This window comes from Martes martes (genome assembly GCF_963455335.1).
Source record: "Martes martes genome assembly, chromosome: 1".
Taxonomy (NCBI): domain Eukaryota; kingdom Metazoa; phylum Chordata; class Mammalia; order Carnivora; family Mustelidae; genus Martes; species Martes martes.
The window spans coordinates 132154743-132181095 of record NC_137888.1 but is presented as its reverse complement, the minus strand read 5'-3'; the positions used below and the strand labels follow the sequence as shown (position 1 = coordinate 132181095).

Here is a 26353-nt window from a genome sequence, read left to right as displayed (position 1 = left end):
GTCTGGCTTTATGCACTCAGCACGAGGGGTTTCACAGTGATCCACGTTTGTGGCGGCCACCAGCAGTCTGTTCTCTAGAGCTGAGAAGTATTAAATTGCATGAATATAGCACAATTTTGTTTATCCATCTTCTTGCTGATGATCATTTGGGCAGTTTAAAGTTTTGAATATTATGAGTAAAGCTGTTGTCAATAATCTTATACAAATCTCACAGAGCATGTAAGTTTTCATTTCTCTGCAGAAACTCTAGGATCGGAATTATTGGTTCATAAATTAAGTGCTTAACTATAGCAAACATCCACCTGTTTTCCAAAATAGGTGCACCACTTTGCATTTTGACAATAATGTATGAGAATTAGAGTTGTTCCATATTCTTGTCAAAGAGTGCAGTATTGCCAGTGCAGTATTGTCAATATTTTTAATTTTAATCATTTTAGCAGGTGCGGTGTGGTATCTTATTGTGGTTTTCATTTGCATTTCCCTAACAACTACCAATACTGAATATAATTCGTAAGCTTTTTGGCCATTATATTTTCTTTTGTCAATATTTCTTTACCTATGATTTTTTATTATATCCCTTGCTTTCTGACTACTGAGTTGTAAGAGTTCTTTACGTATTCTGGAAACAAGTTCTTCATCAAGTATAGTGTGATAAATACTTATTCCAGTCTGACTTTTAGTTTTCTCAGCAGCATCTCAAAAAAACCCACAAAAAACCAGAAACTAATTTTCAAGTCAGATTTATCAAATTTTTGTATTTGATTTTGCCTGTTGTGTTCTATTTGCCCCATCTATGCGTCCTTTCCCCCTTTTTCTTCTTTTTCTTTAGAGTGTTTACTGCTCCGGTTCACCTCATTTGTTGAATTACGAGCTAGAGCTTTGTTTTGCTCTTCTGGTGGTTTCCTAGGGGTTAGAGCATACGTCTTTACTCACAACACTGCACTTTGAAGTGCTGTCTTATCACTTCACACAAAGCTCAAGAACCTCACAGTGATATACTTCTATTTCTCACCTCCAGGATCTTGGGCTTCTGTTGTGATGTGTTTTACGTTTACATAATATTCCAACATTATTTTTGGAACAGTCAAAGATCTTCTTAAAGAGATTTAAATAATAAGAAAAACATCTTATCTATTTATATACACAGTTACCATTTCCCAAACTCTTCATCCCTTTGTACAGATCCATAATTCTGTCTGCTATCATTTTCTTCTTCCTGAGAACTTTCTTAAAAAGTGATGTCTTGGGGCACCTGGGTGGCTCAGTCAATTAGGCATCTGACTCTTGGTTTCAGCCCAGGTCATGATCTCAGGGTGGTGGGATCAAGCCCCACATCAGGCTCCAACCTCAGTGCAGAGTCTGCTGGAGATTTCTGTCTCTGTCTCCCTCTGCCCTCTCCCTCCTGCTCTCTCTCTTGCTCTCTCAAATAAATAAATAAATAAATAAATAAATAAATAAATAAAATGTTTTTTAAAAAATGTTATGTCTTGTAGTGTGGGTCTGTTGGTAATGAATTGTTTTAGCTTTTGTACACATTAACAAAGTTTTATTTTGCCTTTTTTGGAAGATGTTTTTGCTGAGCATAGGAATCGAGGGAGACGGCTACTTTTCTGTCAGTCAGTCATTTACAGATGTTGCTCCCCTGACTTCTCACTTGCACTCCTGCCACCTGCCGAATCTGCGGTCACCCTCATTTTTGTTCTTCCGTGTAGAATGTCTTTTTCTCTCCAGTTGCTTTTCAGATTTTCCCCTTTATCACTGTGGGCTTCGAGCACTCTGATTTTGATGTTCCCTAGTGTAGTTTTCTTCATGTGTTTTGTGCTTGGGGTTTGCTGAGATTCCTGCGTCTGCGGACTTAAAGCGCTTGTCAATTGTACACAATGTTTGTTATATTTTCAGTGTCCTTTTTGGTTCTTCCCACTTTCTCCTCGCCTTTGGGCACTCCCCAATGACACATATTAAGCCACCTGCAGTTGTCCCACAACTCACTGATGCTCTGTTCATTTGTTTTGCTTTGCTCTTTTTTCCCCCTTCCGTGTGTTTTATATTGGAGAGTTTCTATTATGATGTTTTTAAGTGCACTAATTTTTTTCTTTTGAAATGTCTAATCTGCCATTAATCCCAGCCATTGTAGCTTTCACACACACACTGATGTTTCCATCTCCAGAAGTCCAGTCTTTATCTTTTCTATATCATCCATGCAACTGCTTGATTTTTTGAACGTAAGGAACAGCTGAAATAAGTGTTTTAATACTGTTGTCTGCTAATCCCAATATCTGTTCTAGGTTGGTTTTCGTTCATGGATTCATGGATTTTTCTCCTCATATAGGTCATAACTTTCTACTTCTTTGCAAGCCATGTAACTCTCTAGTGCATACACACACACACACACACACACACGTTTATGCATATAATACATAATTATATAAAGTATAATACACATACGATACATGATACATAAATAGCTATGCAGATATATTTGTACGTATGGTGTTAAATTTCATGGGAGAGAATGATTGTAAAAAATGTCTAAGATGACTCATTAGGGGCCTGATAATCTTAAAAGTTTGAGAAATGCTCTCCTAATGACAGTGGTTCTCCTGCCTTCGGGAACGTCCTCATTTGTGCTAATGGGCACCGTGCTGAACACTGATTGTCTGCAGGTGTCTGTTCTCTGTCTGTGCGGCTCTCTCCCCTCCAGCACCCTGTCCCATGAACTCTAGCCAGCTAGATCTCCCCGGTCTCTCAGCTCCACTTCCTGGACTTGGGGGTGAGGGAAGGGTGGCTTCTAGGCTCTACCTTGCTTCCTCTCCTGGCACAGGGCCAGCAAGCTCTCTCAAGATAATCACAGAGACCTCCATCTGCTTCTTTCTCTAAGAGATCACTGTCTTTCTACGCTTGAGGTCCAGTGTCTTGAAGACCATTGTTTTCTGGGTCTCTGGGTTTGTTTCATGCAGGAAGGAAAATCTGTTCCCCATTACTCTGTCTTGGCTGACAGTGGAAGTTGGTTCCATTCACCTGAAATGGTACAGGTTTGGTGGCCTGGGATCCCACAGGTCTTCTAGGAAGGTTGAGTCACACTATTTCCATAACAAATTAGTTCTTAAGAAATTATAACATTATAAAGGCTGGTTATTTAATTTTAGAACCAATCTGAAAGAAAGCAGAGGAAGGTTACAATTCCAGAACAGAATGTAATGCTATCCAGAGACCTTGACAATGGGACAAACATCCCTGAACTGGTTGGTGGCTCTGAGTGCAGGCATCTTGGAGGGAAACAGGGAAGAGCTCTAATAGCCTGACCTACCAAGGTGGTGGGGCGAAGCATGGTAATCAACAGTGGATGTACCGAGAAGCACTATAAAATATACTGCTAAAAGCTATCATGATGAAGCAACAGCACTAAAACTAAAATGTTCCTAGCAGGGCTTGGGAATGAAGGGAGGGCAAAGAGAAGAAGCAGTGAAGTGAGCTGAATTTTTATTTTCCTTTATGTAAAGTAACAGATCTTTTAAAGTTGATAAAGCAGAAGCACAGGGATGAGCATAATCTCTACAGCCACACTGTCCGTTATGGTAGCCGCTAGCCACATGTGACAGTGGGATGACCGAAATGTTGCTAGGGTGACTGAGGATGCAATGTTTTTATTTCACTGAGTTTTTATTAATTAAAATTTAAATTTATAGCCACATGCGGCCAGTGGCTATTGCATTAGATAGCACAGATAGAGATGGTTCCATCATCTTAGAAAGTTCTTTGGACAACATTGGTCTAGAGTTTGGGAGACAATTATCAGAAGAATCAAAACCAGAAATGATTAAGCATGACAAGTGCTTAGCCCTGGGGCTAGGGGGAAATGCAAGGGGGTTTTTATTCTTCATATTATACCTACTGAATGCTTTGACAATTCATTATTCAAATCATATTTTACTATGCATCCAGAATGCTCATCTCAACCTATAATCAACCTCAATGGCCACAACAATCCATTCCCGAAGAATTTTTGTGACTTTTGGTTCAGAGTAAAAAGTAATTTTATTTTTTTTAAAGATTTTATGTATTTATTTGTCAGAAAGAGAGAGAGAGAGAGAGCACAAGCAGGGGGAGCAGCAGGCAGAGGAAGAAGCAGACTCCCTGCTGAGTAAGAGCCTGATGAGGGGCTCGATCCCATGACACTGGGATCATGACCTGAGCTGAAAGCAGACACTCAACTGACTGAGCCATCTAGCTGTCCCTAAAAAAATCTTTTTAGAGGGAAGACATTTGTTCTTATAAATTCTAATAGTCATAATTCACAGAAGTTGTTAATTTCTTTTCTACCTCACATCTGTGGCTTTGATAAAATGCAAATTATTGTAGTTCGTAAAATCAAATTGCTATTCATCACTCTCCAGGCCATAGCTTTACTTCTTAAATACTCGGTTCTTCGATTTCTGTGATCCTTAAAGAAAGTTCTATCTTTTCTCGACAGTGAAAGTGGGAACTTCTGAGAGAGAGAAAGACGGCATTTGCTGGTGTTCTCTGAGCATCCCCACATGAGGAGGAGCTGGCCGAACCCATTTCCCATGGGGAGCAGGAGATGGGCAGTGTGAGAGGCATGGGCACTTTTTAATTTACATTCCTTAGCATTTGATCTTTTTGGTAACAAGGAGCATATATTTCTTTTGCAATTAAACAAAACCAATAAAAGGTAGATTAAATGTAAATAAAACTAAATGTTTGGCACCAGCTTTTTAGGAAAACAAGACCAAAATCCCTGACAAGGCCTACAGAGGCCTTCATGATGGACTCCATGCAGCACCCTCACCACTCATCCCCCTCTCATTGTCGGCACCCCAGTCTCACCCTGCTTCCTTGGGTCCTCAAACATGCCAGCTTTCCTCCTATCCCTGGCTTTTACAACATGCCAGTTTCCTTGCCTAAATTGCTTGAAATGCTTCACCCTCTCCTGACCATTGTTGCTTTCAGGTCCCAGCTAAAATATCACTTTCTCAGGGAATCTTCTGTGGCAGTTTCTATCTTCCAAAAGTGGTCCTAATAGCTCCTATCCCATATCCTCTTCTGCAGCGTGACCTTGCCACAACCCTTGCAAGAGAGGGAGTTCATTTCTCCACCCCCCTGAACCCAGGCAGACTTAGTGACCTATTTGAACAAGAGAATACAGGAGAATGTTGTATTGTCAGAAAGATAGGTTCAAGAAGTCTCAAAAAGACCTGGGGCTTCCCTATGGGTCTTCTGGAACACTCACTCTTAGAACCCAGTGCCCTGCTATAGGAAGTCCAAGTCACATGGAGAGACCACATGTCGATGCTCCGGTTGACAGCCCAGCCCAGCGCCCTGCCCAGGGCCCTGCCCGGAGCCCTGTGGGGGAACCATCTTGAATGTGTAGCCAGCTGGGTGACTGCGGCCCCGGCTGACATCTGGCAGCAACTGAGTGATAGACCCCAGGCAAGAACCACTGAAGTGAGCCCAGCCAACGCCCAGAACCACAAAAGGTATAATGACTATTTTAAGTTCTGAGGGTGGCGTTTCAGAACAAAAGACAGTGAGTCCATCTTCGCAAGAGGGTAAGGGCCCTGTATATATTCTCATGGCTCTGCCTTTCAAGAATAACTACTGGTGATAATACAGGTCCACCACAAGCCATGCACCTTATAAACACCATCTTATTCAGTCCTCCCAAGAATCCTGTGGGGGGGGGGCGCCTGGGTGGCTCAGTGGGTTAAAGCCTCTGCCTTTAGCTCAGGTCATGATCTCAGGGTCCTGGGATCGAGCCCCACATCGCGGTCTCTGCTCAGCAGGGAGCCTGCTCCCCCCCCTCCGCCTCTCTGCCTACTTGTGATCTCTGCCTGTCAAATAAATAAAATCTTAAAAAAAAAAGAAAAAAGAATCCTGTGTGGGAAAGCAGAATTTCCCCCCCACCCCCAATCCTTGAGTTACAGAAGCAAGAGAGGTTGAGAACACTTCCCCTCAGTACGCAGCTAGGATGTGAGCCCAGGGAGCCCCTTCATTGCCCTCAACAGAGTTCTAATTATATCTTATCTTTGTAATTATTTGGATTAATGTCTCCTGCTCCTCAGAACCAAATTGTGAGCTCCACAGGGGTTGGGACCAGGTCTGCTTTTGTTCATGGTGATCCCTAGTGTCTAAAATGTGCTCAATAGAAAAGAGAGTAAATCTCAGTGGTTTCTAGGGAGCTCATTTTCAGTGTGAACGAGAAATAAAATGACAATTACCTCATTATTCTTTATGACCTAGTACATACCTTGTAGTTTAGCAGAGAAATATATATTTGGCATTCAGAAGAGTATAGTGCTTGGGGACAGACTTCAGAGCAGGCACATCTGGGTTCACATCCGGCCTTGAGCAGTCTGTGACCTTGGCTAAAGTCATTGTTTCACCACCTGTAATACTGGATAAATACCTTGCCAGCTGTTGAGGGGATGAAATGACATATGCAAAGTCCCCAAACACAGCCATTGGCATACCACCTCAACAAAGGGTCCCACTGTCGAACATAACAAACAGAAAAGTCTTCCAATTTGCAGTTGATGTGTCTGCTCAGATGAAAGCCTTGCTCAGACGCGAGCACCTACCGAAAATGGTAGAGAGAAATTGAGCCTGGGCTTTCGCACTCAGTGGGTGACACTCAGGGGAGTGATGCTGTTTACTGGGTTTAAATTTGCATTATATTGTTTCAATCCTTGACTAAAGATTCAGTGCAAAGTATTTAATATACCAAATGAGGCCACGTGGTGAGGACGTGGAGGTGGAGAGCATCCTCCCTAGGGAACAGGCCAGTCAGCTGGGGAGGAACTCTCCTTGGGCCCAGACCCCCGGCCACATGGAGGGGTGAGCATCTGGGGCTTAGAGGTTTTCATTCCAACTGTTCAGAAGCTGTAGCTGCTGAAAGCAGCAAAAAGACCAACACTTACAATGGCTCAGGTAGCAGAGAGGATCCATTGGACAAGCAGAGGCCTCGGGATCTCCTCTGTGGATGGTAGTCCACAGCTGCTGGGAACCTGGCATTCCACTCTGCCTGCCTGTTGCCTGTGGGGCGTCTCCTTTCCCCCTGAACTGACCGGGCACTCGCCGTAATCTGTGCCTCAGGGGACGATGCACAGCCCGTGTGGACAGTAGGACTAATGTATGCATTAGTCAAACTAAAGGGCATTATTTGTATTTACAATAAGAGACTTACCGGGGGGTGTCCCCCCATTTAAGGAATGTAGATGACAATGGGGAGCTGGCAAGTCACCCGCTGTTGCCACAATTTATGAACTCAGGAGCATGACTCTCCTTTGTTTGACCAGTGGGGTTAGAATAAAGCCCCCACTCATTCAATACAGAGCAGACCAGTTAGTCCTTTATAGAACAAAAATGCTTACGAAGGTCATAAATCATAACCTTGGCCCTAGGCCACGTGACAGACAGTTCCAGTTTCAGTCTAAATGCGGAAGGAAGGAGCAAGAAGCTCAGATCGCCACCAACGCGTGCTCCGGGTTGGAGCCACCATCTTTTTTTTTTTTTTTTTTTAAGATTTTATTTATTTATTTGACAGATCACAAGTAGGCAGAGAGGCAAGCAGAGAGAGAAGGGAGGAAGCAGGCTCCCCGCTGAGCAGAGAGCCCGATGCGGGGCTCAATCCCAGGACGCCGGGATCATGACCTGAGCTGAAGGCGGAGGCCTTAACCCACTGAGCCACCCAGGCGCCCCATGGAGCCACCATCTTGACCGAAGGGTGGGGGTCTCGGTAGGCGGGGGCTAGACAGCCAGGAGGAGCAACGGGGCAGCTTTGGGAGCAAGTCCTCAACAAGGGTGCCTCCTTTTTCCCATCATGTGGCTAATTCCTTCGAAAAGATGGGTCAAAAGAAGGCTGACTTTTTTTTTTATCGAGGAAAGGTGGAGCAAACCCAGGGCTGGGTGTACGGCCAACAATGCCCTATCAGACTTTGTATCGTTCTTGTCTGCAACTCCTGCATCTGGGAAACAGTGTCAGAGGCAATCAGACTTCCTAAAGTGCTGACTGTGCACCTGGAAGAACTGCAGTGAACCACGGGTGCCTTGCTCTCACTCATTCAAGTCACATCTTCCACAACGCCTGCCACCACCGTAAATGTAGCATTTGCTCCAATATTATATTTTTAATGTTATTTTTAATTGTTTCTGGTTTTCACTTTAAGTTGGATATTGCTATATATTTGCCAGCTAAATTCAAGGATTGCTAACATTAGTCTAAATTATACATTATTTTATTTTTCCTTCTATGAAACTACTTTTAATTCTTCGCTCTTTTCCCTTTCCTTTTTTCTGGGTAGAGTTCCTATCTGAGCTAAGAGCCAAAGCTAGCAGCCAACTGCTTGCTGGGGCATGCAGGGAACTCTGCTATTACTCAGGTAACAGATAGGTTTAATTTTCTAACTGGAATTACATCTAGGGAGAGCCAGTGGAGATGCATACCTTAACTTAGGCATGCTATTAGAATGCAAACGACAGGAGCTGAGCAGAGAAAGTGCTTTTTTAAGAGGATGTTTAGGAGTCTGGGCAGAAATAAATCAAATATATTGGCCTGAGCATCTTCCTAACTGGGAGGACATAGCAGGCTCCTTGTACTTAATCTACCACCCAGACCTGAGCCACCGAAAAGAAAATGGACAAAGCAAGAAGAGTTGCTGAAGATTTAGATAGCTTTTACTCTTCCAAAATCTGAAAGCAAGTTGGGTTTGGGGGAGGCGGTAATTAGGCTGCAGTGTCTGGTATCTTTTCAAAAATAGCACAAAGCGTCACTGATTTAGAAAATAAAGGCTTGGCTTAAGATCCCCGCTGGCCGAGGACAGCTAGGAGCGCTCCAGCCTCTGCCGTCCTTGCCGCACTCTTTGCAGGACCGTGAGAAAGGCAGGAGGCAGAGAGAGGCGTCCCCGTTCCCGGGCACCCGCTGTCAGCTGTCACGGGGCAGAGTCCTGAACACCTTCCTCGAGGCAAAACTGTTAACGCCAGACAAGCAACTCACTTTTGACAAAACTGTTTGACAACTGGGTACTCTGGAGAGTAGAATAGTTTTAGCTAGAAACTTTGAAAGTTAAACTTTCATGAAAGGCAGGAACTGCTATTGGAGAAATATCATAAAACATCTTTTTAATGTGAACACTACTTCATACAATGAAAAACTATTTACAATGTGTTGCTTCCAGACCGGTCGCCGTTAACATCGCGTGGCTACCCAGCGGGCGTCTTCAGCCAGAGGCTTCCATCCTGCATGTTCTCCTTGTGCTCGACGGCTCTCCAGGGCCCCTGGGGACTCGGGGCATCTGTCCACTTACATTCTCCCTAGTAATTATGGCTCAGCAGGCATGCCACCAAAATCATCTATAACCCAGAGACTCTGGCAATCATCTATAAACAAAATGCGTAGATTAGATTTCTCTCCAATAAATACTACTTTGACAATACAATCCATTTCCGTCTCAAGAAATTGTTTTCAGGCAGAGAAAACCTTTTTTTTCTCAATGGAACTAGAGCGAATAGTCCTGTTGTTCACACTGGAACTGTTATGATGTCTTTGTATACAAATATAGCATATTTGGGCCAGGAATATAGTTTCTTGTTAAAGAGTTTATTTGCCTTCACACGCAGAATTGCTACATACATTCACAGTTTTAACAGACTGTAATTAGCTATTCCAGTTGTGCTTTAAAATCCCAAATATTATTTTCATTAGTGAGTGCAAAGCAAATGTCCCATTTGACTACAATTGGTCCTAGAGTTATAAACTCCATAATGGTTTCTAGAAAATTCCTTCAATCTCCAGTTTCATCATTTGCTTTTTCAGGTATGACTTCCAGGCTCCGGCGCGGCTTCTGAACGTCGGCATTTTCTGTGCCTGGTTTATTCAGTCCACATGAAAGAGCAGCATAATGGATTTGTTTCAGGTTCTCCAAAGTCTCGTTCTTAGCATATTTCAGAAGATCCGCTTGTCCCTGTAACAAGATACGCAATTAAATGTTAGGTGTGACATGACTTCTTGCTGCAGTCTGACAATATAGGTCTCCCACTGAAATAGAAACATTTTGATGCTGCACGAGGGCATGTTATTTGATACTGGCTCTGCATCCGAATAGGTTAATTTTAATAAAAAAACAAGTTTGTCTTCCCAGTTTTCCACACCAAACTCCAAGAGTGTGCTGTGTCTTCAGTCCTTTCTATTTATCAGTCTGAACCGAATTCGGTGTGTGTGGACCACAGCTGCCTACCCTGGTTAGAAGTATATCTTTAGCTAACTTGTTTGGCCCATCTTGGTTTTTCTCTTTTAAGATTTGCTTTATTTTTGGCTTTTCATTCTGAAATTAGTATAAATTCACAGAAGGATGCAAATATAGTACAAAGAGGTCTTCTATACTTTTTCCCAAATTTCTCCCAGTGGTTCCATCTTATATAACTATGGTCCAGTATCCAAACCAAGCAGCTGGCACAGATGCCAGGCATGTGTATAGCTCTGTGTCACTGCATTCTAAGGGGGATTCATGTAACCACCCCTGCAACCAACACACGGAGCTACTCTGCTGCCACAAAGATCTCCCCGGTACCATGACTCCATCATCACACCCAACACCATCCCCCACCATCCCTAGCCCCTTGAGCACCTGAGTCCTGTCTCCATTTATAAAAATGTGCTTTGGAAGCAAGCTCTGGCAGACAGGCACACAGCAAGTTTTCACTGACTACTTGCTAGTCTTTACTTTACTTTACTTTGGATAGACTTTCTTAGCCAGGTTGTAATTTCTTTTATGGGGTGTGGCCAATTAAACATATATGCGGTCTAGCCACATTACAGGTCAAAATACAGTGGGAAAGACTGGGAGTCTTCACTGGGAGTCCGTCAGCCTTATCACTCTAGACATTTTGACCAGAGCATTCTTTTGCCAGGTGGTTTGCGGGGGTAGGTGGTGGGCAGCTCTGTTGTGCATCTCAGGCTGGGTAGCAGCATTCCTGGCCTTTTTCCACTAGAGACCAGTAGCACACCTTCAGCTGTGACAATCAAAATGTCTGCAGATGTTGTCAAATATCCCTGGGGGTTGAAACTGCCCACGTATCAGCCAATCATTAAGATTACTGCTTAGGAGAGATGATGTGGTGCTCCACTGGAAATTCCAACGTTCCCACTTTGGTAGAACTTTGGCTCTATTTTTCCTTCCTATCTTTAACTGCCTTCCATGAATAGTCTTTCTACTTATTCTATTACCTTCCCTTCTTATTTTTCTTGTTTGCTATTTTTTCCTCTCCTCAGGCTCTAAGTTTATTCTATTATTCTCTTTATTATCCCTCCACAGTTTGGCTTTTTCTTCGGTCATACTTACATGCTTGGTACGATCCTTCCTTCCTCCCTTTCTGTTTTTGTTTTTTTTAATGGCCTCCCAATGCGCATCTCCATTAAAGTACTCCTGTACAACAAAAGCTGGGGTCCAGCTGCCCCAGGGTAACAGGTATAGGACTTGGCTTGGCAGGCAGCTGGACTATAATCAAATCTCAGTCTCTGGGGAGACCAAATTGCAATGTAATTTTAAGCTACTCAGAGGCCAGAATCCACACAATGGTTTGCTGTTTACCACTTACTGTTCATGATTTTCCTACTCTACAAAGACCTTTAATTAGTAACTATAAATAGATGCTCCACTGCTTAGTTTAACTGAAGGAGCTTCATTTTTTATTCATTCTTACTAGTCACTGGATTCACATACTGAAATTTTACAAGCAGTAAAGTCTTTGTATATAAATACAGCATATTGTGCCCAAAATGTAATTTCTTGTTAAAGAGTTTATTTGTCCTCCCATGTGGGACTGCTACATACATTTATGGTTAATAGACTATAACTAGATATTCCATTTGTGCTTTAAAATCACAAACATTATTTTTAAAAATTAGTAACTTTATTTTTTTAGAGCAGTCTCAGGTTCACAGCAGAACTGAGCAGTAAGTACCGAGATTTCCCATATGCCCCCCTCCCGACAACAGGCACCACCCCCTCCACTACTGACAGCCTGCCCCACCATAGCGCATCCATTTGTTATAACCGATGAGCCTACCCTGCACATCACTGTCACTCAAAGTCCACAGTTTACATTAGGGCTCACTCTTGGTGGTGTACATTCTGCGGGTTTGGACAAATATGTAATGACCTGCATCCATCACTACAGGATCACACAGAGTAAGTTTCACTGCCCTAAATATCCTCTGTGCTCCACCCACTCATCTCTCCCTTCCCCCTAAACCTGGGCAACCACCAATCTTTTTACTAACTCAATAGTTTTGCCTTTTCCAGAATGTCACATATATGTAGCCTTTTCAGATGGGCTTCCTTCCTTCTGTATGATGCATTTAACTTTCCTCCATGTTTTTTATGGCTTGATAGCTCATTTGTTCTTAATGCTGGACGTACCACAGGTTATTTATCCATTCCCCTACTGAAGGACATCTCAGTTATGACCAAGGTTTGGCAATTATGGATACAGTTACTGTAGGCATCCATGTGCAGAGTTTTGTGTGGTGTAAGTTTTCAATTCATTTTGGTAGATACCGAATGGAGCGTGATTGATGCATCATATAGTACATTTCGTTTTGTAAGAAACTGCCATACTGTCTTCCACCACAAGGGCTGGGCCATTTTGCATCCCACCAGCAATGAATGAGGGTTCCTGCTGCTCCATACCCTCATCAACATTTGGTACTGTTAGTGTTTAAGATTTTGGTCACTCTGATGGGTAAACACTGATGTCTCATTTTTGTTTTAATTCGCAATGCTCTCATATTTAATGTTGAATAACTTTTCACATATCTACTTGCCATCTGTGTATCTGCATTGGTAGTGTCTGCTCAGGTCTTTTGCCCATTTGTAAATCAGACTGTTCATTTTCTTATTGTTGAATTTTAAGTGTTCTTTCTATATTCTGGGCAACAGCTATTCATCAGATGTGTCTTTTACAAGCATTTTCTCCCAGTCTGCGGCTTCTCTTCTTGTTCTCTTATCTTTTGCAGAGCAGAGGTTTTTAATTTTAATAAAGTCTGGTCTTATGAATTCTTTTATGGATTGTGCTGCTGGTGTTACATCTAAAAAGTCATCACTGTACTCAAGGTCATCTAAGTTTTCTCCTTTATTATCTTCCAGGAGCCTTATAGTTTCCATTTTACATTTAAGTCTATAACCTCTTTTAAGTTAATTTTTATGCAGGGTGTAAGTCTGTATCTGTCTGTCTGTCTATCTATCTATCCAACTATCTATATATATATTTGTGGGTTTTTTTGTTTGTTTGTTTTGTTTTTTTGCATGTGGATGTTCAGTGATTTCAGGATGGTTGTTGAAAAGAATATCTTTGCTCCATTGTATTGCCTTTGCCCCTCAGTCAAAAATCAGTTGACTGTATTTATGTGGGTCTATTTCTGAGCTCTCTATTCTGTTCTACTGATCTAATTGTCTATTCTTTCACCAATATCACACTGTCTCAATTTCTGAAGCCTTATAATAAATCTCAAAGTAGTGTTAGTTCCCTGACTTCATTTTTCTCCTTTTATACTGTGTTGGTTATTCTGGGTCTTTTGTTTCTCCATGTAAACTTGAGAATCAACCTGTCAATATCCACAAAATAACCTGATAGAATTTTGATTGAGATTGTGTTGAATCTATAGCTCAAGTTGGAAAGAAACATCTTGAAAATATTGAGGCTTTTTAACCATGAATAAATGTCTCTCCACTTACTCATTTTATCTTTGATATATTTCCTCAGAGTTTTATAGTCTTCCTCATATAGACCTTGCACATATTTTGTTAGATTTATACCCAAGTATTTCATTTTTGGAGGTGCTAATATAACTGGCATTATGTTTTTAATGTCAAATTATCCTCATTCCTTGTTATTATCTAGGAAAGTAATGGACTTCTACACACTAACCTTGTTTCTTGCAACCTTACTGTAATTGCTTATTAGGTCCAGGAGTTTTTTGTCAGTTCTTTTGGAATTTCTATATAGACAATCATGTCATCTGTGAACAAAGACAGTTTTATGTCTTCCTTCCCAATGCACACCTTTTAGTTTTCTTGTCTCATTGCATCCACTAGGACTTCTAGTACACTGTGGAAAAACAGTAGAGTCGGGATATTCTTGCCTTGTTCCAGATCTTAGTGGGAAAGGTTTGAGGTCTCACAAGTATGATGCTAGTTACAGGTGTTTTTTAGACGTTCTTTATCAAGTTGAGAAAGTTCTCTATTTCTACTTTCCTGAGAAGATTTTTTTTTTTAAATCATGAATGGGTATTGGATTTTGTCAAATGCCTTTTTTCAATCTATTGAGATGATCATGTGATTTTTCTTCTTTATCCTGTTGATGTGATGGATTACATTAATTGATTCTCAATTGTTATACCAACCCTTTATACCTGGTATAAATCTCATTTAGACATAGTGTATAATTCTTTTTATACATTGCTGGCTTCAACTTTTTAATATTTTCTTGAGAATTTCTGCATCTATATTCATAAGAGATACTGATCTGTAGTTTTCTTTTCTTATAATGTCTTTGTCTGGTTTTGGTTTTAGGATAGTGCTGGCCACATAGAAGGTATCAGAAAGTATTCCCTCTGCCTCTATTTTCTGGAAGAGAATGTAAAAAATAAAAAAAAAAACTGGTATAATTTCGTCTTTAAATGTTTGATAGAATTCACCAGTCAACCCATGTGAGCTGGTGCTTTCTGTTTTAAAAGGTTATACTTAGGGGCACCTGGGTGGCTCAGTCGGTTGGGCATCTGCCTTTGGGTTGGGTCATGATTCCAGTGTCCTGGGATCAAGTCCTCCGTTGGGCTCCTTGCTCAGTGGGGAGCCTGCTTCTCCCTTTCCCTCTGCCTAATGCTCTCCCTGCTTGTGCTCTCCCACTCTCTCTGTCAAATAAATACATAAAATCTTTTTAAAAAGGTGATAATTGTTCATTCAACTTCTTTAATGAGGATAGGTCTATTCAAATTGTCTATTTCTTCTTGTGTGAGTTTTGGTAGATTGTGCCTTTCAAGAAATTGGTCTATTTCATCTAAGTTATCAAATTTGTGGGACAAGAGTTGTTCATTGTATTACTTTGTTGTCCTTTTAATATCCATGGGATCTGTACTGACGTCCCTTCTTTCATTTCTGATATTTGTAATTTGCATCCTCCTTTTGTTTTTCCTTCCTAGTTAGCTTGGCTAATGACACACTGATTTTAATGATCTTTTCAAAGAGCCAGATTTTAGTCCTCTTGATTTTTTCTATCAATTTCCTGAGTTCAATTTCATTGATTTCTGTTCTTGTATTTTTACTAATAGAAAATCAGTGGGTCTATGTTCAAAATGCTCACTTGGCATGTCCTCTTAGACTTCACATTTCCAAAACTGAGTTCCTGATATCCTACCAGTTTCTCTAACCAACTCTTCCTAGGTTAAGACAACTCAGTTCTCTCAGTGACTTGGACCAAAGGCCCCACTACCATCTTTGAGTCCTCTCGTTTTCCTGCATCCCTCACCCCACTTGTCAGCAGCCCCCATTACCTCTATCATCAATCCACATATACACATATACAGGTTCTCGGCACTTCTTCCCACCCTCATTGCCACAACAGTAGCCTGAGCCACTATCACCTTTGTTTGAGTTTATGATAATGCCCTTCCAACTGGCCATCCTGCTTCTCTTTTCTCAACATGACAACCAGAGAGACACAATTACACGCAGTCAGAACATCTCTTCCCCCTACCTTCTGTGACTCCTCATATAATTCAGTGAGAATCAGAGTCCTTTCCCACAGCCCTATATGTCCTGCCCTTGAGCTGTTCTCACCCCCTTGATGGTCCCACCTTGTGTGCTCAGCCACTGTGATGCTGGGCCCCACAGTGCTCCTTACACACAGCAGATACTCTCCAGCCCAGCCTCAAGGGGGCTCACTCGGCATTCCCTGTGCAGGGCAGGCCTTTACCCAGAAAGGAACATAGTTTGCTCTCTCACCTCCTTCAGGCCTTGACTACCCAACCACCTTTCCAAAATGAAAACTGCCTATCCTGCCCACAGCTCTCCTTGTCCCTTCCTGGCCTTGCTTTCTCCATAATATGTACCACCATGTAATGTTCTCTGTTGCTATTTACTGTCTGTCTCTCCCATTAAATGTGAGCTCCATGAGAACAGGGGTTTTTACATCTTCAGACCACTGTTGAACGCTCCCCCTTCAGGCCTAGAACAGCAGCGGCCATACAATATGGGCTCAAGAAACAGACTGAGTGAATATAATGAGAGTAAAATATGAAAGTACCTCTTTTACTCACAGAAGCCTCCCAAAGATGGAGGCATTTTCTTCTGGATTTATATGTATTATGAACAGGTATTTTATTTTACTTTTACAGAAATGGAATCAAGCAAACTATTGAAGTCTTTGGTTTTCTTTTTGTTCACCAAAAATCATGCCTTGGCAATCTTTCCATGTCAGCCTATACAGATTGGCCACAGGACGATGGGGCATTTAAATACAGAAATCCCCAGATGGTAGAGGATAATCACTGTGGTAATAATACAACTCTTTATGTGGTTGGATCTTCTGCTTCCCAAGTTCAGACAGGTCATTAACTGTATCTCGTACAGACAAGGCGATGGGCCGCTAGCCTGGGAGACACAAAGAACCCCTACAGGCTGTCAGCCTGGGCTGGGGGACCGCTGGGCTTTATTCATATTACTTCTGTTTTGTTCTGTGCATCTAAAACTTCGTGTCCGACACGTCTTGGGACTGCACCATCCAGCGGGAATAAAGAACAATTTGAAAGGGGCGATGATGGTGTTTGCTGCAGCAGCGTTCACATCTCATTGCTTCAAAGACTTCAAAAGAGCAAAGGCTATTTAAAACACTGCCGCCTACCGCCACAGCGTATCTGGGTTTGAAGACTCCTACGAAACTGGCTTCACAATGTTTCCAGTTGAGAAACTCAAACCCTATTTGGTTGCACACATTCTGTTTTGAATTTCATAACTTATTCTATTTGGTTTTCACCATGAAAGACTTCTAACAACCTTAGGTCAAAATATTTAAGGCTCCTACTCAAACTCAGAACATAATCTTTAAAAGACGGAGCTAAGGGCAGGGCCAGATCCCAGCGGCTCCTGCTGAGAGTCTGGCCGACCATGTTCCTTCTGGCCCTGCCGGTGGCTGCCTGAGATGGGGTCAGACGCTGGAGCTGCCAGAAAGGAATGATGGTGGCTGATACCAGACACTGGAGCCAGATTCCCAGCCATACTCAATGATCGGCCAATCACCAAATTTTCTCTCTGACCATAAAACATGTCTTAGCTTTGAAAATATTTTAAAAATACTTCCAGGCACATCTGTTAGTGCTACATAGTTTTTGAATCTAAAATTAACAATCACAATTCACTGCTTTTATTTAGACCTAGAGCTGAAACAATAGGGATTCTATACTTCGGTTATTATTTTTTTTCAAAGCCTTTTCTATCCAACTATCTATTAGAGAAGACCAGAGTTGCCTTCCTACTGAGGTGAGTGAACCAGAATGGCCACAAAGACTCCCCCGACCTCTGCCACGAAACCACACAATGGCCACATGGCCAAGAGCTGGAGCAGGCAAAGATGGCCACCTGCTGTTCCCTGGGAGTTAGCAGACCTATTTCTTCCAAATTACAAGCAGTGGGAGGGAAGAGAAAAAAGAGGACACTCACACCATTTTGGGAGTCTGAAGGAGGCATAAAGGTAGTCAGATACTTTTAAATTTAATGCAAGTGAGAACCCAAGTTATCAGTATCTGGCTTGACCTCAGCATGTCCAGGGGCCACCCTGACATTTGTGTTGTTCTGGGGCTAAAATCTCCAACCCCAGAAGGTTCCCTTGGTTGGTAATGGACTATGCTGCCTCCTTCCTGCTTCCTTATCCACTCAGGAATACAGTGAGAAGAAAGAAGCTTCTAGGCACCCTCACTGACACTTTCTGCTCCCCCAAGAGATGAAGCTAACTCTGGCAAAAAGAGATGGGGGCAGACACTTAGCCTGAAGGCCCAGCAGGAAGATGGACTGCCACCCCGCGTAAGCCTAGCACCAACCCACAAGCTGGGCCCTTACTCAGCAAGTTGCTATGCACGTGTCCTTATTTTTCCTGTCGCCCTGGAAGTCTTCAAGAGGCCACCCATCTCCTCCCTCAGCATCACTCTGAGAAGACGACACAGGGGCCTAGGACTCTTCTGCTACTTCTCACAGGAGCACCTTCTGCAACCCGAACCACAGAATCAAAACTGCAAAACCCTAACATAGTCTCATGACCAGGAAACACAGTTACTGGGAACACAGTAACTACAGCGCACTAGGCACCATATTAAGCCCTTCACAAAGATTATGTCATGAGAGTCTCTCAGTTCTGCCAGAGGCGCTCTTCCTATCCCTACTTTTATAGATGAGGAAACAGAGTTTGGAGAGATTAAGGGCTTGGCAGAAGGCAGAGTCTACACAGCATGTTACACTTAAACACACAACTTCTTCTCTGTGTGTTCTGTTTTCTTTTTGGATTAACTAAACCACTGGGCCCAACCATAGAGCTGAGCCCCATGTGTGACACGTGACACTTTCAAGCAAGCCAACTGGAATGTCCACCACCACCTCTAATGTCCTCAGTGCAGACAATTCACTCTTCCTGGGCTTAAACAGAAGCACAAAAATAGAGCGCTCCCTCTGTATTTATTGAATGAGGATAGAGTGAACACCACGATGGTGGGGCTGTGGGTATCTTGGTTCTGGGATATAAGCCGCCTCGTTACACTCTGACAGCTCCCTCTGAGAGGCCTGTGTGGCCGGCAAAGGCTGTAGCATGTTCATCCGAGGTACAGAAGGCCCTCTTCCCACTGACGTCCCAGTAAGCCTTACACTTGAAAAAAGGCCCCCTGATCATCAGTCTAAAGTGAGAGCAACAAAGCCTAGCAGCACGCACTTCTCTATAGAACATTAAATTCCTTTTACGTGTTTCATTATTTTTTCTGTCCTTTTAGCTTCTACTACGTTCATTCACGTGTTGGGAGGGAGTGGAATGGAAACTGTATATCGCCTCATCTCCCCGCAGCAGGAAGACTCTGCTGCGGAGTCCCCAGAGGGCTCCTGGGTGCTGGCCAGATGGATGAGGACCTGGGAGAGTGTGAGAATAGTTCTGGAAACATGGCTCCTAACCCCGGTTCTTCCCTTAATCCAGAGCCCCTCCAGGCGTATAACGCAGTGTCGATCACACAGGCCTGCTGGGTGGATCCCGAGACGCCCCCGGCACCTTGATCCTCTCACCCTTGCCGAGAATTTGGCTATTTCATCACACTGACAGCTGTTCCTCAATTTCGCAGTGGTGGCGCTCAAAGATTTATACAAAGTTTAATTTAAATTTTTCAATATAAGATGTCATTTAAATTCAGAATGGACATCTCCCACCTCAGAAACAAGTTTATGCCTCACTCAGCGAAGATGGGGGGGTGGGGCAGGGGGCTCCCAGGAGCTCCTAGGCAGCACCGTGGAGGAGGTGTGGTGTCTGAGTTGGGCCCCGGCAGACGGGTAGGAAAGGCTTTCAGCAGGCCGACGGGCTGTGGAGGAGGCCACCTTCCACACGTGACCTATGACTCCAACACATGATGCCTTTGGGGCCTAACCACGGCTCAGGAGCATGACTTCTATACTACAAAGCTTTCTGAGCTCCAACTGTGTTGCCATCTCCCTATAACAGGAACGGCCATGGGAAGGGCTAAATTTCCCACTAGTGGTGAGTGCCGGCCCCTGCCCTGGGAGAAGACCTTGCCTGACACAGAACTGGTGGCTCTGGGGGAGGGGGTGGGGTGAGGGTTTCAGGAGCTGCCCCTGGAGGCTCCAGACAGTGGAAGGGAGCCGGGACTGAAGGGCAGAGATGGGAGGTCGAGAGAGGGCTCTGGGGAGTGGCACCAGGACCAGACAGGAGGGTGGCAGGTCTGGCGAGAGCAAGGGGTTGTAGAGGGAGGAGCAGGGCCAGAATCATGAGCGTGGAATCTCCTGAAAACACTAGTTAAAACAGCATGCAGAAGCACTTCCCTCGCGCCATTAGTCTTTTAAGCACAACTTCTGCATAATTAAACATTAGCTGAAAGATCACAAATTCCACATTAGTAGGATCCAGTGTCTGAGGTTTTACTGTTTTAAGTGGACCAGAAAGAACAGCCTGCCTAATGACAAACACTACTGTAGTTTGGTTTCCTGAGCCGTGCTGAAGAATCTGCACACGCCAACCAGAGGAATGGCGTTCAGCCGATTATAGATTTTCAGGAAAACAGGCAATATAATACATTTCTTATAATGCATAACATAGCTAAAGGATATTGCCATCAATAAAGAAAAAAAGTTGCACAAAGACCATCGCAGAAATTTTTGGAAAAGAAACAAATGTTAGTCTTCAGGTCTTCAAGGTAAGTACTGCACCTCAGGTAAAAACGAAATCAAGATTAATGTCTTACCAGGTGCAAAGACCGTCTGGTTTAATTATTTATTTTTGGCAGAAGTCTTACGTTCCTAAAGAGAACAAATCTCTAATTGCTTTCAGGGTTTAGCTTTTAGTCTTACTTCTGAGGGTGGAGCGGCACAGAGCAGGGAGAGCTAGCTTGGCAGCAATTCATCTGGAAAACATCTTGGATTGTAATAAGCTCCATCTGAGTTTAGGATATGACACAGGTGCTAGAAAAATCCAGCATTATTTTGGCCTGTATTAACAGTAAGATAATTTTCAGACTATGAACAAAATCATACTGACAAGTCCTACCCTGGGGTGGTTAGTGCCCTGTGCACCCAAAGTACGAGGACAATTCTGGCCACCCCATCTTCCAACAGACACTGACAAACTAGAGCCTTCAGAAAGCCAAGGAACTCAGTGAGGAGGGGGCCAGATGCCATCTCATCCTGGAATCTGCACAAGCTGAGCATGTCTGACCTGAATCGGGGAGGTTTAAGAGAAGATAATGAGAGTTCCCAAAGGTATAAAGGGATGTTGAGGAAGAAGGAATAGAATAATTCTGGGCTATTCTGAGGGTATTACTGGAACCAGTAGGAAGAAGTGAAGTTACAGAGAGATCAAATTCTACCTACTGTATGGCAGAACACAGCTAAAACTCCACGACGGTAGAGGAGGCTGGCAAGCAGGAAGGAAGAAGCGGCACGAAGGTGGATTTGATGACCCCACGTTGTTGTGGGGCCAAGTCTCCACTCGTCAAAGGGAAAATGCTTCATTCACAGGTTCTACCACTGTAGGATGCTCTCTGCAATGGCAGCTGCCCATAATTGCTTCTATCCCTGTCCAGGCATCCTGCTGCTCCATCCACTAAGAGGTGCAGTCCAATTCCCCCTCCCTTGAATCTGGACTGGCCTTGACTTGCTTTGGTCAATTAAACGTGGAGGAAGTGGTCTAATGAAGCCTGGCAGCTTCCCTTTTTGTCTTCTTAGAATCTCACAGCCATCTAGGGAAGCTGGGGCTGGACTACTGAATGATGATGGACCTCGGGGGGAGAGAGAGAGAGAGAAGAGAGAGACCTAGCCATTCCAGCCATTTCTGGTTAGATGCCAGCCATGTGAGTGGAGCCTTCTTGGGTATTCCAGGCCCAGCTGACCTCCCAGCTGGACCGTGCCTCACAGGTGACCTGGTCAACACCAGAGGGAGCAGAAAAGCCACCCAGCTGAGCTCAGCTAGCCCACAGAATCACGAGTTTTGGCATGGTTTGTTACACAGCAACAGGGAACTGAGAGAGTAGGTCAGATGGCCGTATTTTATGTGTTGTGACAGTGCCTTTCTGGGCACAGTGGATTGAAGCAGGCAGAGAACCTGATCCAAGGAGAACATGATACAAGAAGAGGCTTATAACTTTAGGATTCCTGGTCTGGATGTGAAATGAAAGGACAGGCTGAGCCGATCAGATTTCCTCTCTTTGGAATTTAAATTAGGAAGTACAAGTAGATTGAGGACTTGGAATAAAAACTTCTAAGGTATAGTCAGGGCCAAAGCAACACAAGACCAAGTCATAGAGCAGCAGAAACCACGAGTGAGCAGGGGGAGCCACTGGCAGATGGAGAAGGACAGAGTGGATGACCACAGTCCCCCAGAGAAGAGCTGTCCCAGGCGCTGCTGGGCTTCCTGACTGCTCTTCACTCTCGTGTGGCCAGACCACAGCTTCTGGTCTCGGGCCTCCCTGTCCTCTCATGATCCCTTCTATGAGCCAGAATTGCTCATTTCTCCTCTGTAAGCCAGCCTACAGGAATCTGGCTTCTTATACCAAAAGGGACCAATTAAAACAGGGCTCTTCTACCATGAGGATTCTATCATTTGGGGAACAATAAGAAATAGAAACAATGAAAATGATCACCAGTTCAGTGAATATTTTAGCAAATGGAAAATAAAGGGAGAGGAACATCTTGATTAAGCTTGTGGGTGGAAGACATATTAACAGAATTTCCTTCCCACATTCCTGATGAGACAAGCAAAAAGTAAAATTGGCAAACACACACATACTCGCACACACAGACACACACGCACACATAACACAAGCAGCAAACAAACAGAAGGGTGTGACACAATTTAAGAAACTTCTAAACCTCACAGAATTCACAGTGGCAATTCATAAAAATCCCAAGAATTCTAAGAGCCACTCAAATTGGAAAGACACAAAGTGTCCTTCTCTTTTACGTCTGTTTGATGGAGCAGAACAGACGATGGGACAGAGGGCAGGATGAAAGAGATGACACAAGACAAGTGAGGAACAGGGCTGACACACAAGTGGAGAAAACTGGACACGATGTATTCAACAATGATGTTCCGACAGTGCAACACAGAGAACCCTGAGGGAAAAGATGCAAAGGGGGGTCCAGCTCCCTATTTGGAGCTGTGGTGTGGGAAGAGGTCCAGCCCTCTTCCAGGCTGTGGTGTGGGAAGCCAGAGCCCAAGCAGAGCCCAGAGGCCCCAGTGAGCCCAGGAGATGGACTCTGGAGTTTGGGGAGGTAAGGTGGCCAGGATGTGTGTGGCAGATTGGGGGGCCTCTTAAACAATCACCGTAAATATCTACGTTCAAGAAGACGGGGGATACGGTGAGCACAGAGACGAGAGAAGTGGGGAGCTGGGAAGGACTAATGGCAGCGTAGATGCTGCGGAAGACACAATAATATTGCTTGAAGATGCAGAACTAACAGAAACTATCAAAAAAGAAGGAAAGAAAAAAGACCTAAAAAGAAGTGAATAGTGGATCTGTCACTTCTGGGAAGGTAACAAGCAATAAATAAATTAAAAAAAAAAAATATATATATATATGGAGCTACAGAAGAAAGGGTAAGACAGGAAAAAAGATTTAAAGAAATAAATGGCTAAAAATTTTCCAAATTTGATGGACACTATAAATCCACAAGTGGAAGAATCTCAAGAAACCCAAAGGAGAAGAAACATGATGAAAATCAGACTAAGGCCCATCATAATTCTTTTAAAAAGCTAAAAAAAAAAAAAATCCAAACAAAAAGCTGCTCTACCTCTACACATGCCGTACACTGGCTAAACTGACAATAGCAAATGTCGACATGGATGTGGGATAATTAGAACTCTCACAACACTGCTGGGGGAATACTACATGGGCCAGTTTGGAAAGTGGTTTGGCAATCTCCTATAAAGTCTGACATACACTTAACCATATGATCCGGCAACTGCACTCATATTTATCCGAGAAAATGAGCACATGTTCACACAAAGACCTGCTTGGGAATGCTTACTGTGGCTTTAGTCACGAGAGCTAGAAACTGGAAATAACCCAAATGCCCATCAGCTAGTAAGTATATGAACAAAGGGTCCCATGGCCAGCAAACAGAATACTGTTCATCAATGAAAAGAAATGGATTGCTGAAACACACCTCAACTTGGATGAATGTGCAAAGCATTATGGTGAAATGAAAGAAGCTAAATGAATCACTGAACAAGGTTTACTGTGAGAGATAATTATTTCCTATAAATAGAAATTCATTTAAGTTCTTTATGGTTTACTTTTCTTCTTTTAAATTAAGTAAAATTTAGTATTTTTTTAAAAATTAAAAAGAGCGGGGGCGCCTGGGTGGTTCAGTGGGTTAAAGCCTCTGCCTTCGGCTCAGGTCATAATCCCAGGGTCCTGGGATCGAGCCCCGCATCGGGCTCTCTGCTCAGCAGGAAGCCTGCTTCTCCCTCTCTCTCTGCCTGCCTCTCTGCCTAGTTGTGATCTCTCTCTGTCAAATAAATAAATAAAATCTTAAAAAAAAAAAGTTAAAAAGAGCGATCCTAGTAGGATTCTGTCTATTGGCGTACCTTATTTCATAATATCTGAGACATCAGTTCTTGTCAGAGGTTCTATTAAGAAAGAAAATCACTGCCAACGAACTAGGGTATAGTGTACAGATACCATGGACTATAAGATACATGCCAATTTAGAAGATATCAGAAATAGAAAAAAGAAGTATGATTCAGAATCAATAATATGTATCTCCGTCCATCCATCCATATGCAACTAAAATGGTTCCTAAAATAAGGTCACCGACATTTAAATTTCTTTTAAAAAATTTATTTATTTGACAGAGAGAGAGAGTACAAGTAGGCAGAGCAGCAGGCAGAGGAAAAGGGAGAAGCAGGCTCCCCGATGAGCAGGGAGCCCGATGTGGGGCTCAATCCCTGGACCCTGGGATCATGACCCAAGCCGAAGGCAGACACTTAACTGACTGAGCGACCCAGGTGCCCCAATATCATCTACATTTAATAATAGTTATTTCTCAGAGAGCTTGAGGTCATTTTAAAACTTTTATCTTTTCTACATTAAAAAAGGCTTCATATAAATGAAGATGCATTTACAAAAACAAATGAATGATTTTTACTCAAAATAAAAAGTGTCTGGGAGTAAATATGCTAACGTGTCTATAGTAGATAACTCTGGATGTGGTGATCAGAGCTGACATTTCTTCTTTATTCATTTTTGTATTTTTAAAGCAATTCTTAAAATTGCAAAACTAAACAAAGCAAGCAAAAATTCATAAAAACTGGGAGGCACATCCCTAGATGAAAGGAGTTTATGGCAGGAGGCTCCCACGCTGGGTGACCATCATCTTCTGGTTTGCCCAGGTCTGTCCTGATTTCCACACGGGAAGTCCTGTGTCCCAGGATGATCGGTCACCCTGCCTTCTTCAATGTTCAAATGAGTGGAGGAAGATACTTTCGATTTCGTTCTAGAGCAGAGGTATTCCATTTTTTTAGGATGCCTCAGAATCCCCCAAGGAACTTGTTAAACAAGTAGATTCCTAAGTTCTGCCCCTAGAGATCTGACCCAGCTTCTGAGGTGGGGCTCAGGAGGCTGCATTTTTAAGCACTACAGGAAGTTCCTGTTTGGCCTCACAGTTCCAGGGCTCCCCGGACATGTCTCCCCGCCCTCCTTCTCCTTTTCTCTCCATACCCAGTGTCATCTGAAACCTTCCCCTAGCCTCTGGGTCCACCATGAGGTCACGGTTGCCTACTGCCCACCATGCATAGCCTCGGAGGGCCGCCACCTCTCCTAGCTTACCACGAAGAACAAGTGGTCAGAGGAATGCAAAGGATCTGATTCCTTCCTGCCAGGAAAAGGTTAGTATCTCAACTCAGATCCAAATTCACATCCAAGGGGTCACTGATTCTCCTAAACAAAGTTAAAACTTGTGAATCACCCAGGGGTGGAAAAAGCCCTTCCATTATATGGAAATGACACATAGATCTCTCTGGTTCTTTCCCATTCCTCACTCAGCTTCTACCACACTCAAACACCATCTAGAACAAATATGCTGGAAATTCTAAAAAAAATCCTTTACCCTGTCCTATACATTAGTTTCCATATGAATGCAAGTCTGAGGTGTTAATTCTCTGTCCTGGACATAAGTCAAAAGAAAATGGGTTTTCTCGGCGTAACTACTAAATAAGTTCAATTACTTATTTCTAAAATCTGGTATATTACTTTATGTCAGCTGTTTCTCATTAATGTGTGTGCCAGGCTCCCATTTTCGGTGGCTCTTAGCCAAGTGCGTCTCAGACTTTAATGTGCACGAGAATCCCCCGGGATCTTGTAAAAATGCATATTCTGATTCGGTAGACCTGGGGTGGGGCTTGGGAATCTGTATTTTTGAACAAGCTCCCAGGTAATATCCAGGCTTCCGGTTCCCAGACCTCAAACAAGTAGCAAGGACAGTTGACAGGTGAAGGGTCTGGTCTGTAAGTCTGGTTTTGCCTTTAATAAAAGCAACACGAGCATTTGTTCTATCACAGGGCTTAAACTACTGTGCTACTTTGTTCCCTG

At 43.2% G+C, this 26353-nt stretch overlaps 1 protein-coding gene across 1 annotated transcript in view; it reads right to left on the bottom strand.

Moving 5' to 3' along the window:
• Positions 1–8671: 8671 nt before the first annotated feature.
• Positions 8672–26353, bottom strand: part of PLCL2 (phospholipase C like 2) — a gene marked incomplete at its 5' end in the record, with an annotated part of 190991 nt that continues 173309 nt past the window's right edge. The window contains one exon of the mRNA XM_080809822.1: positions 8672–9977. Coding sequence (XP_080665948.1) covers positions 9798–9977 — 180 coding nt within the window. The 3' untranslated portion in view covers positions 8672–9797. The remainder of the gene's footprint in view (positions 9978–26353) is intronic.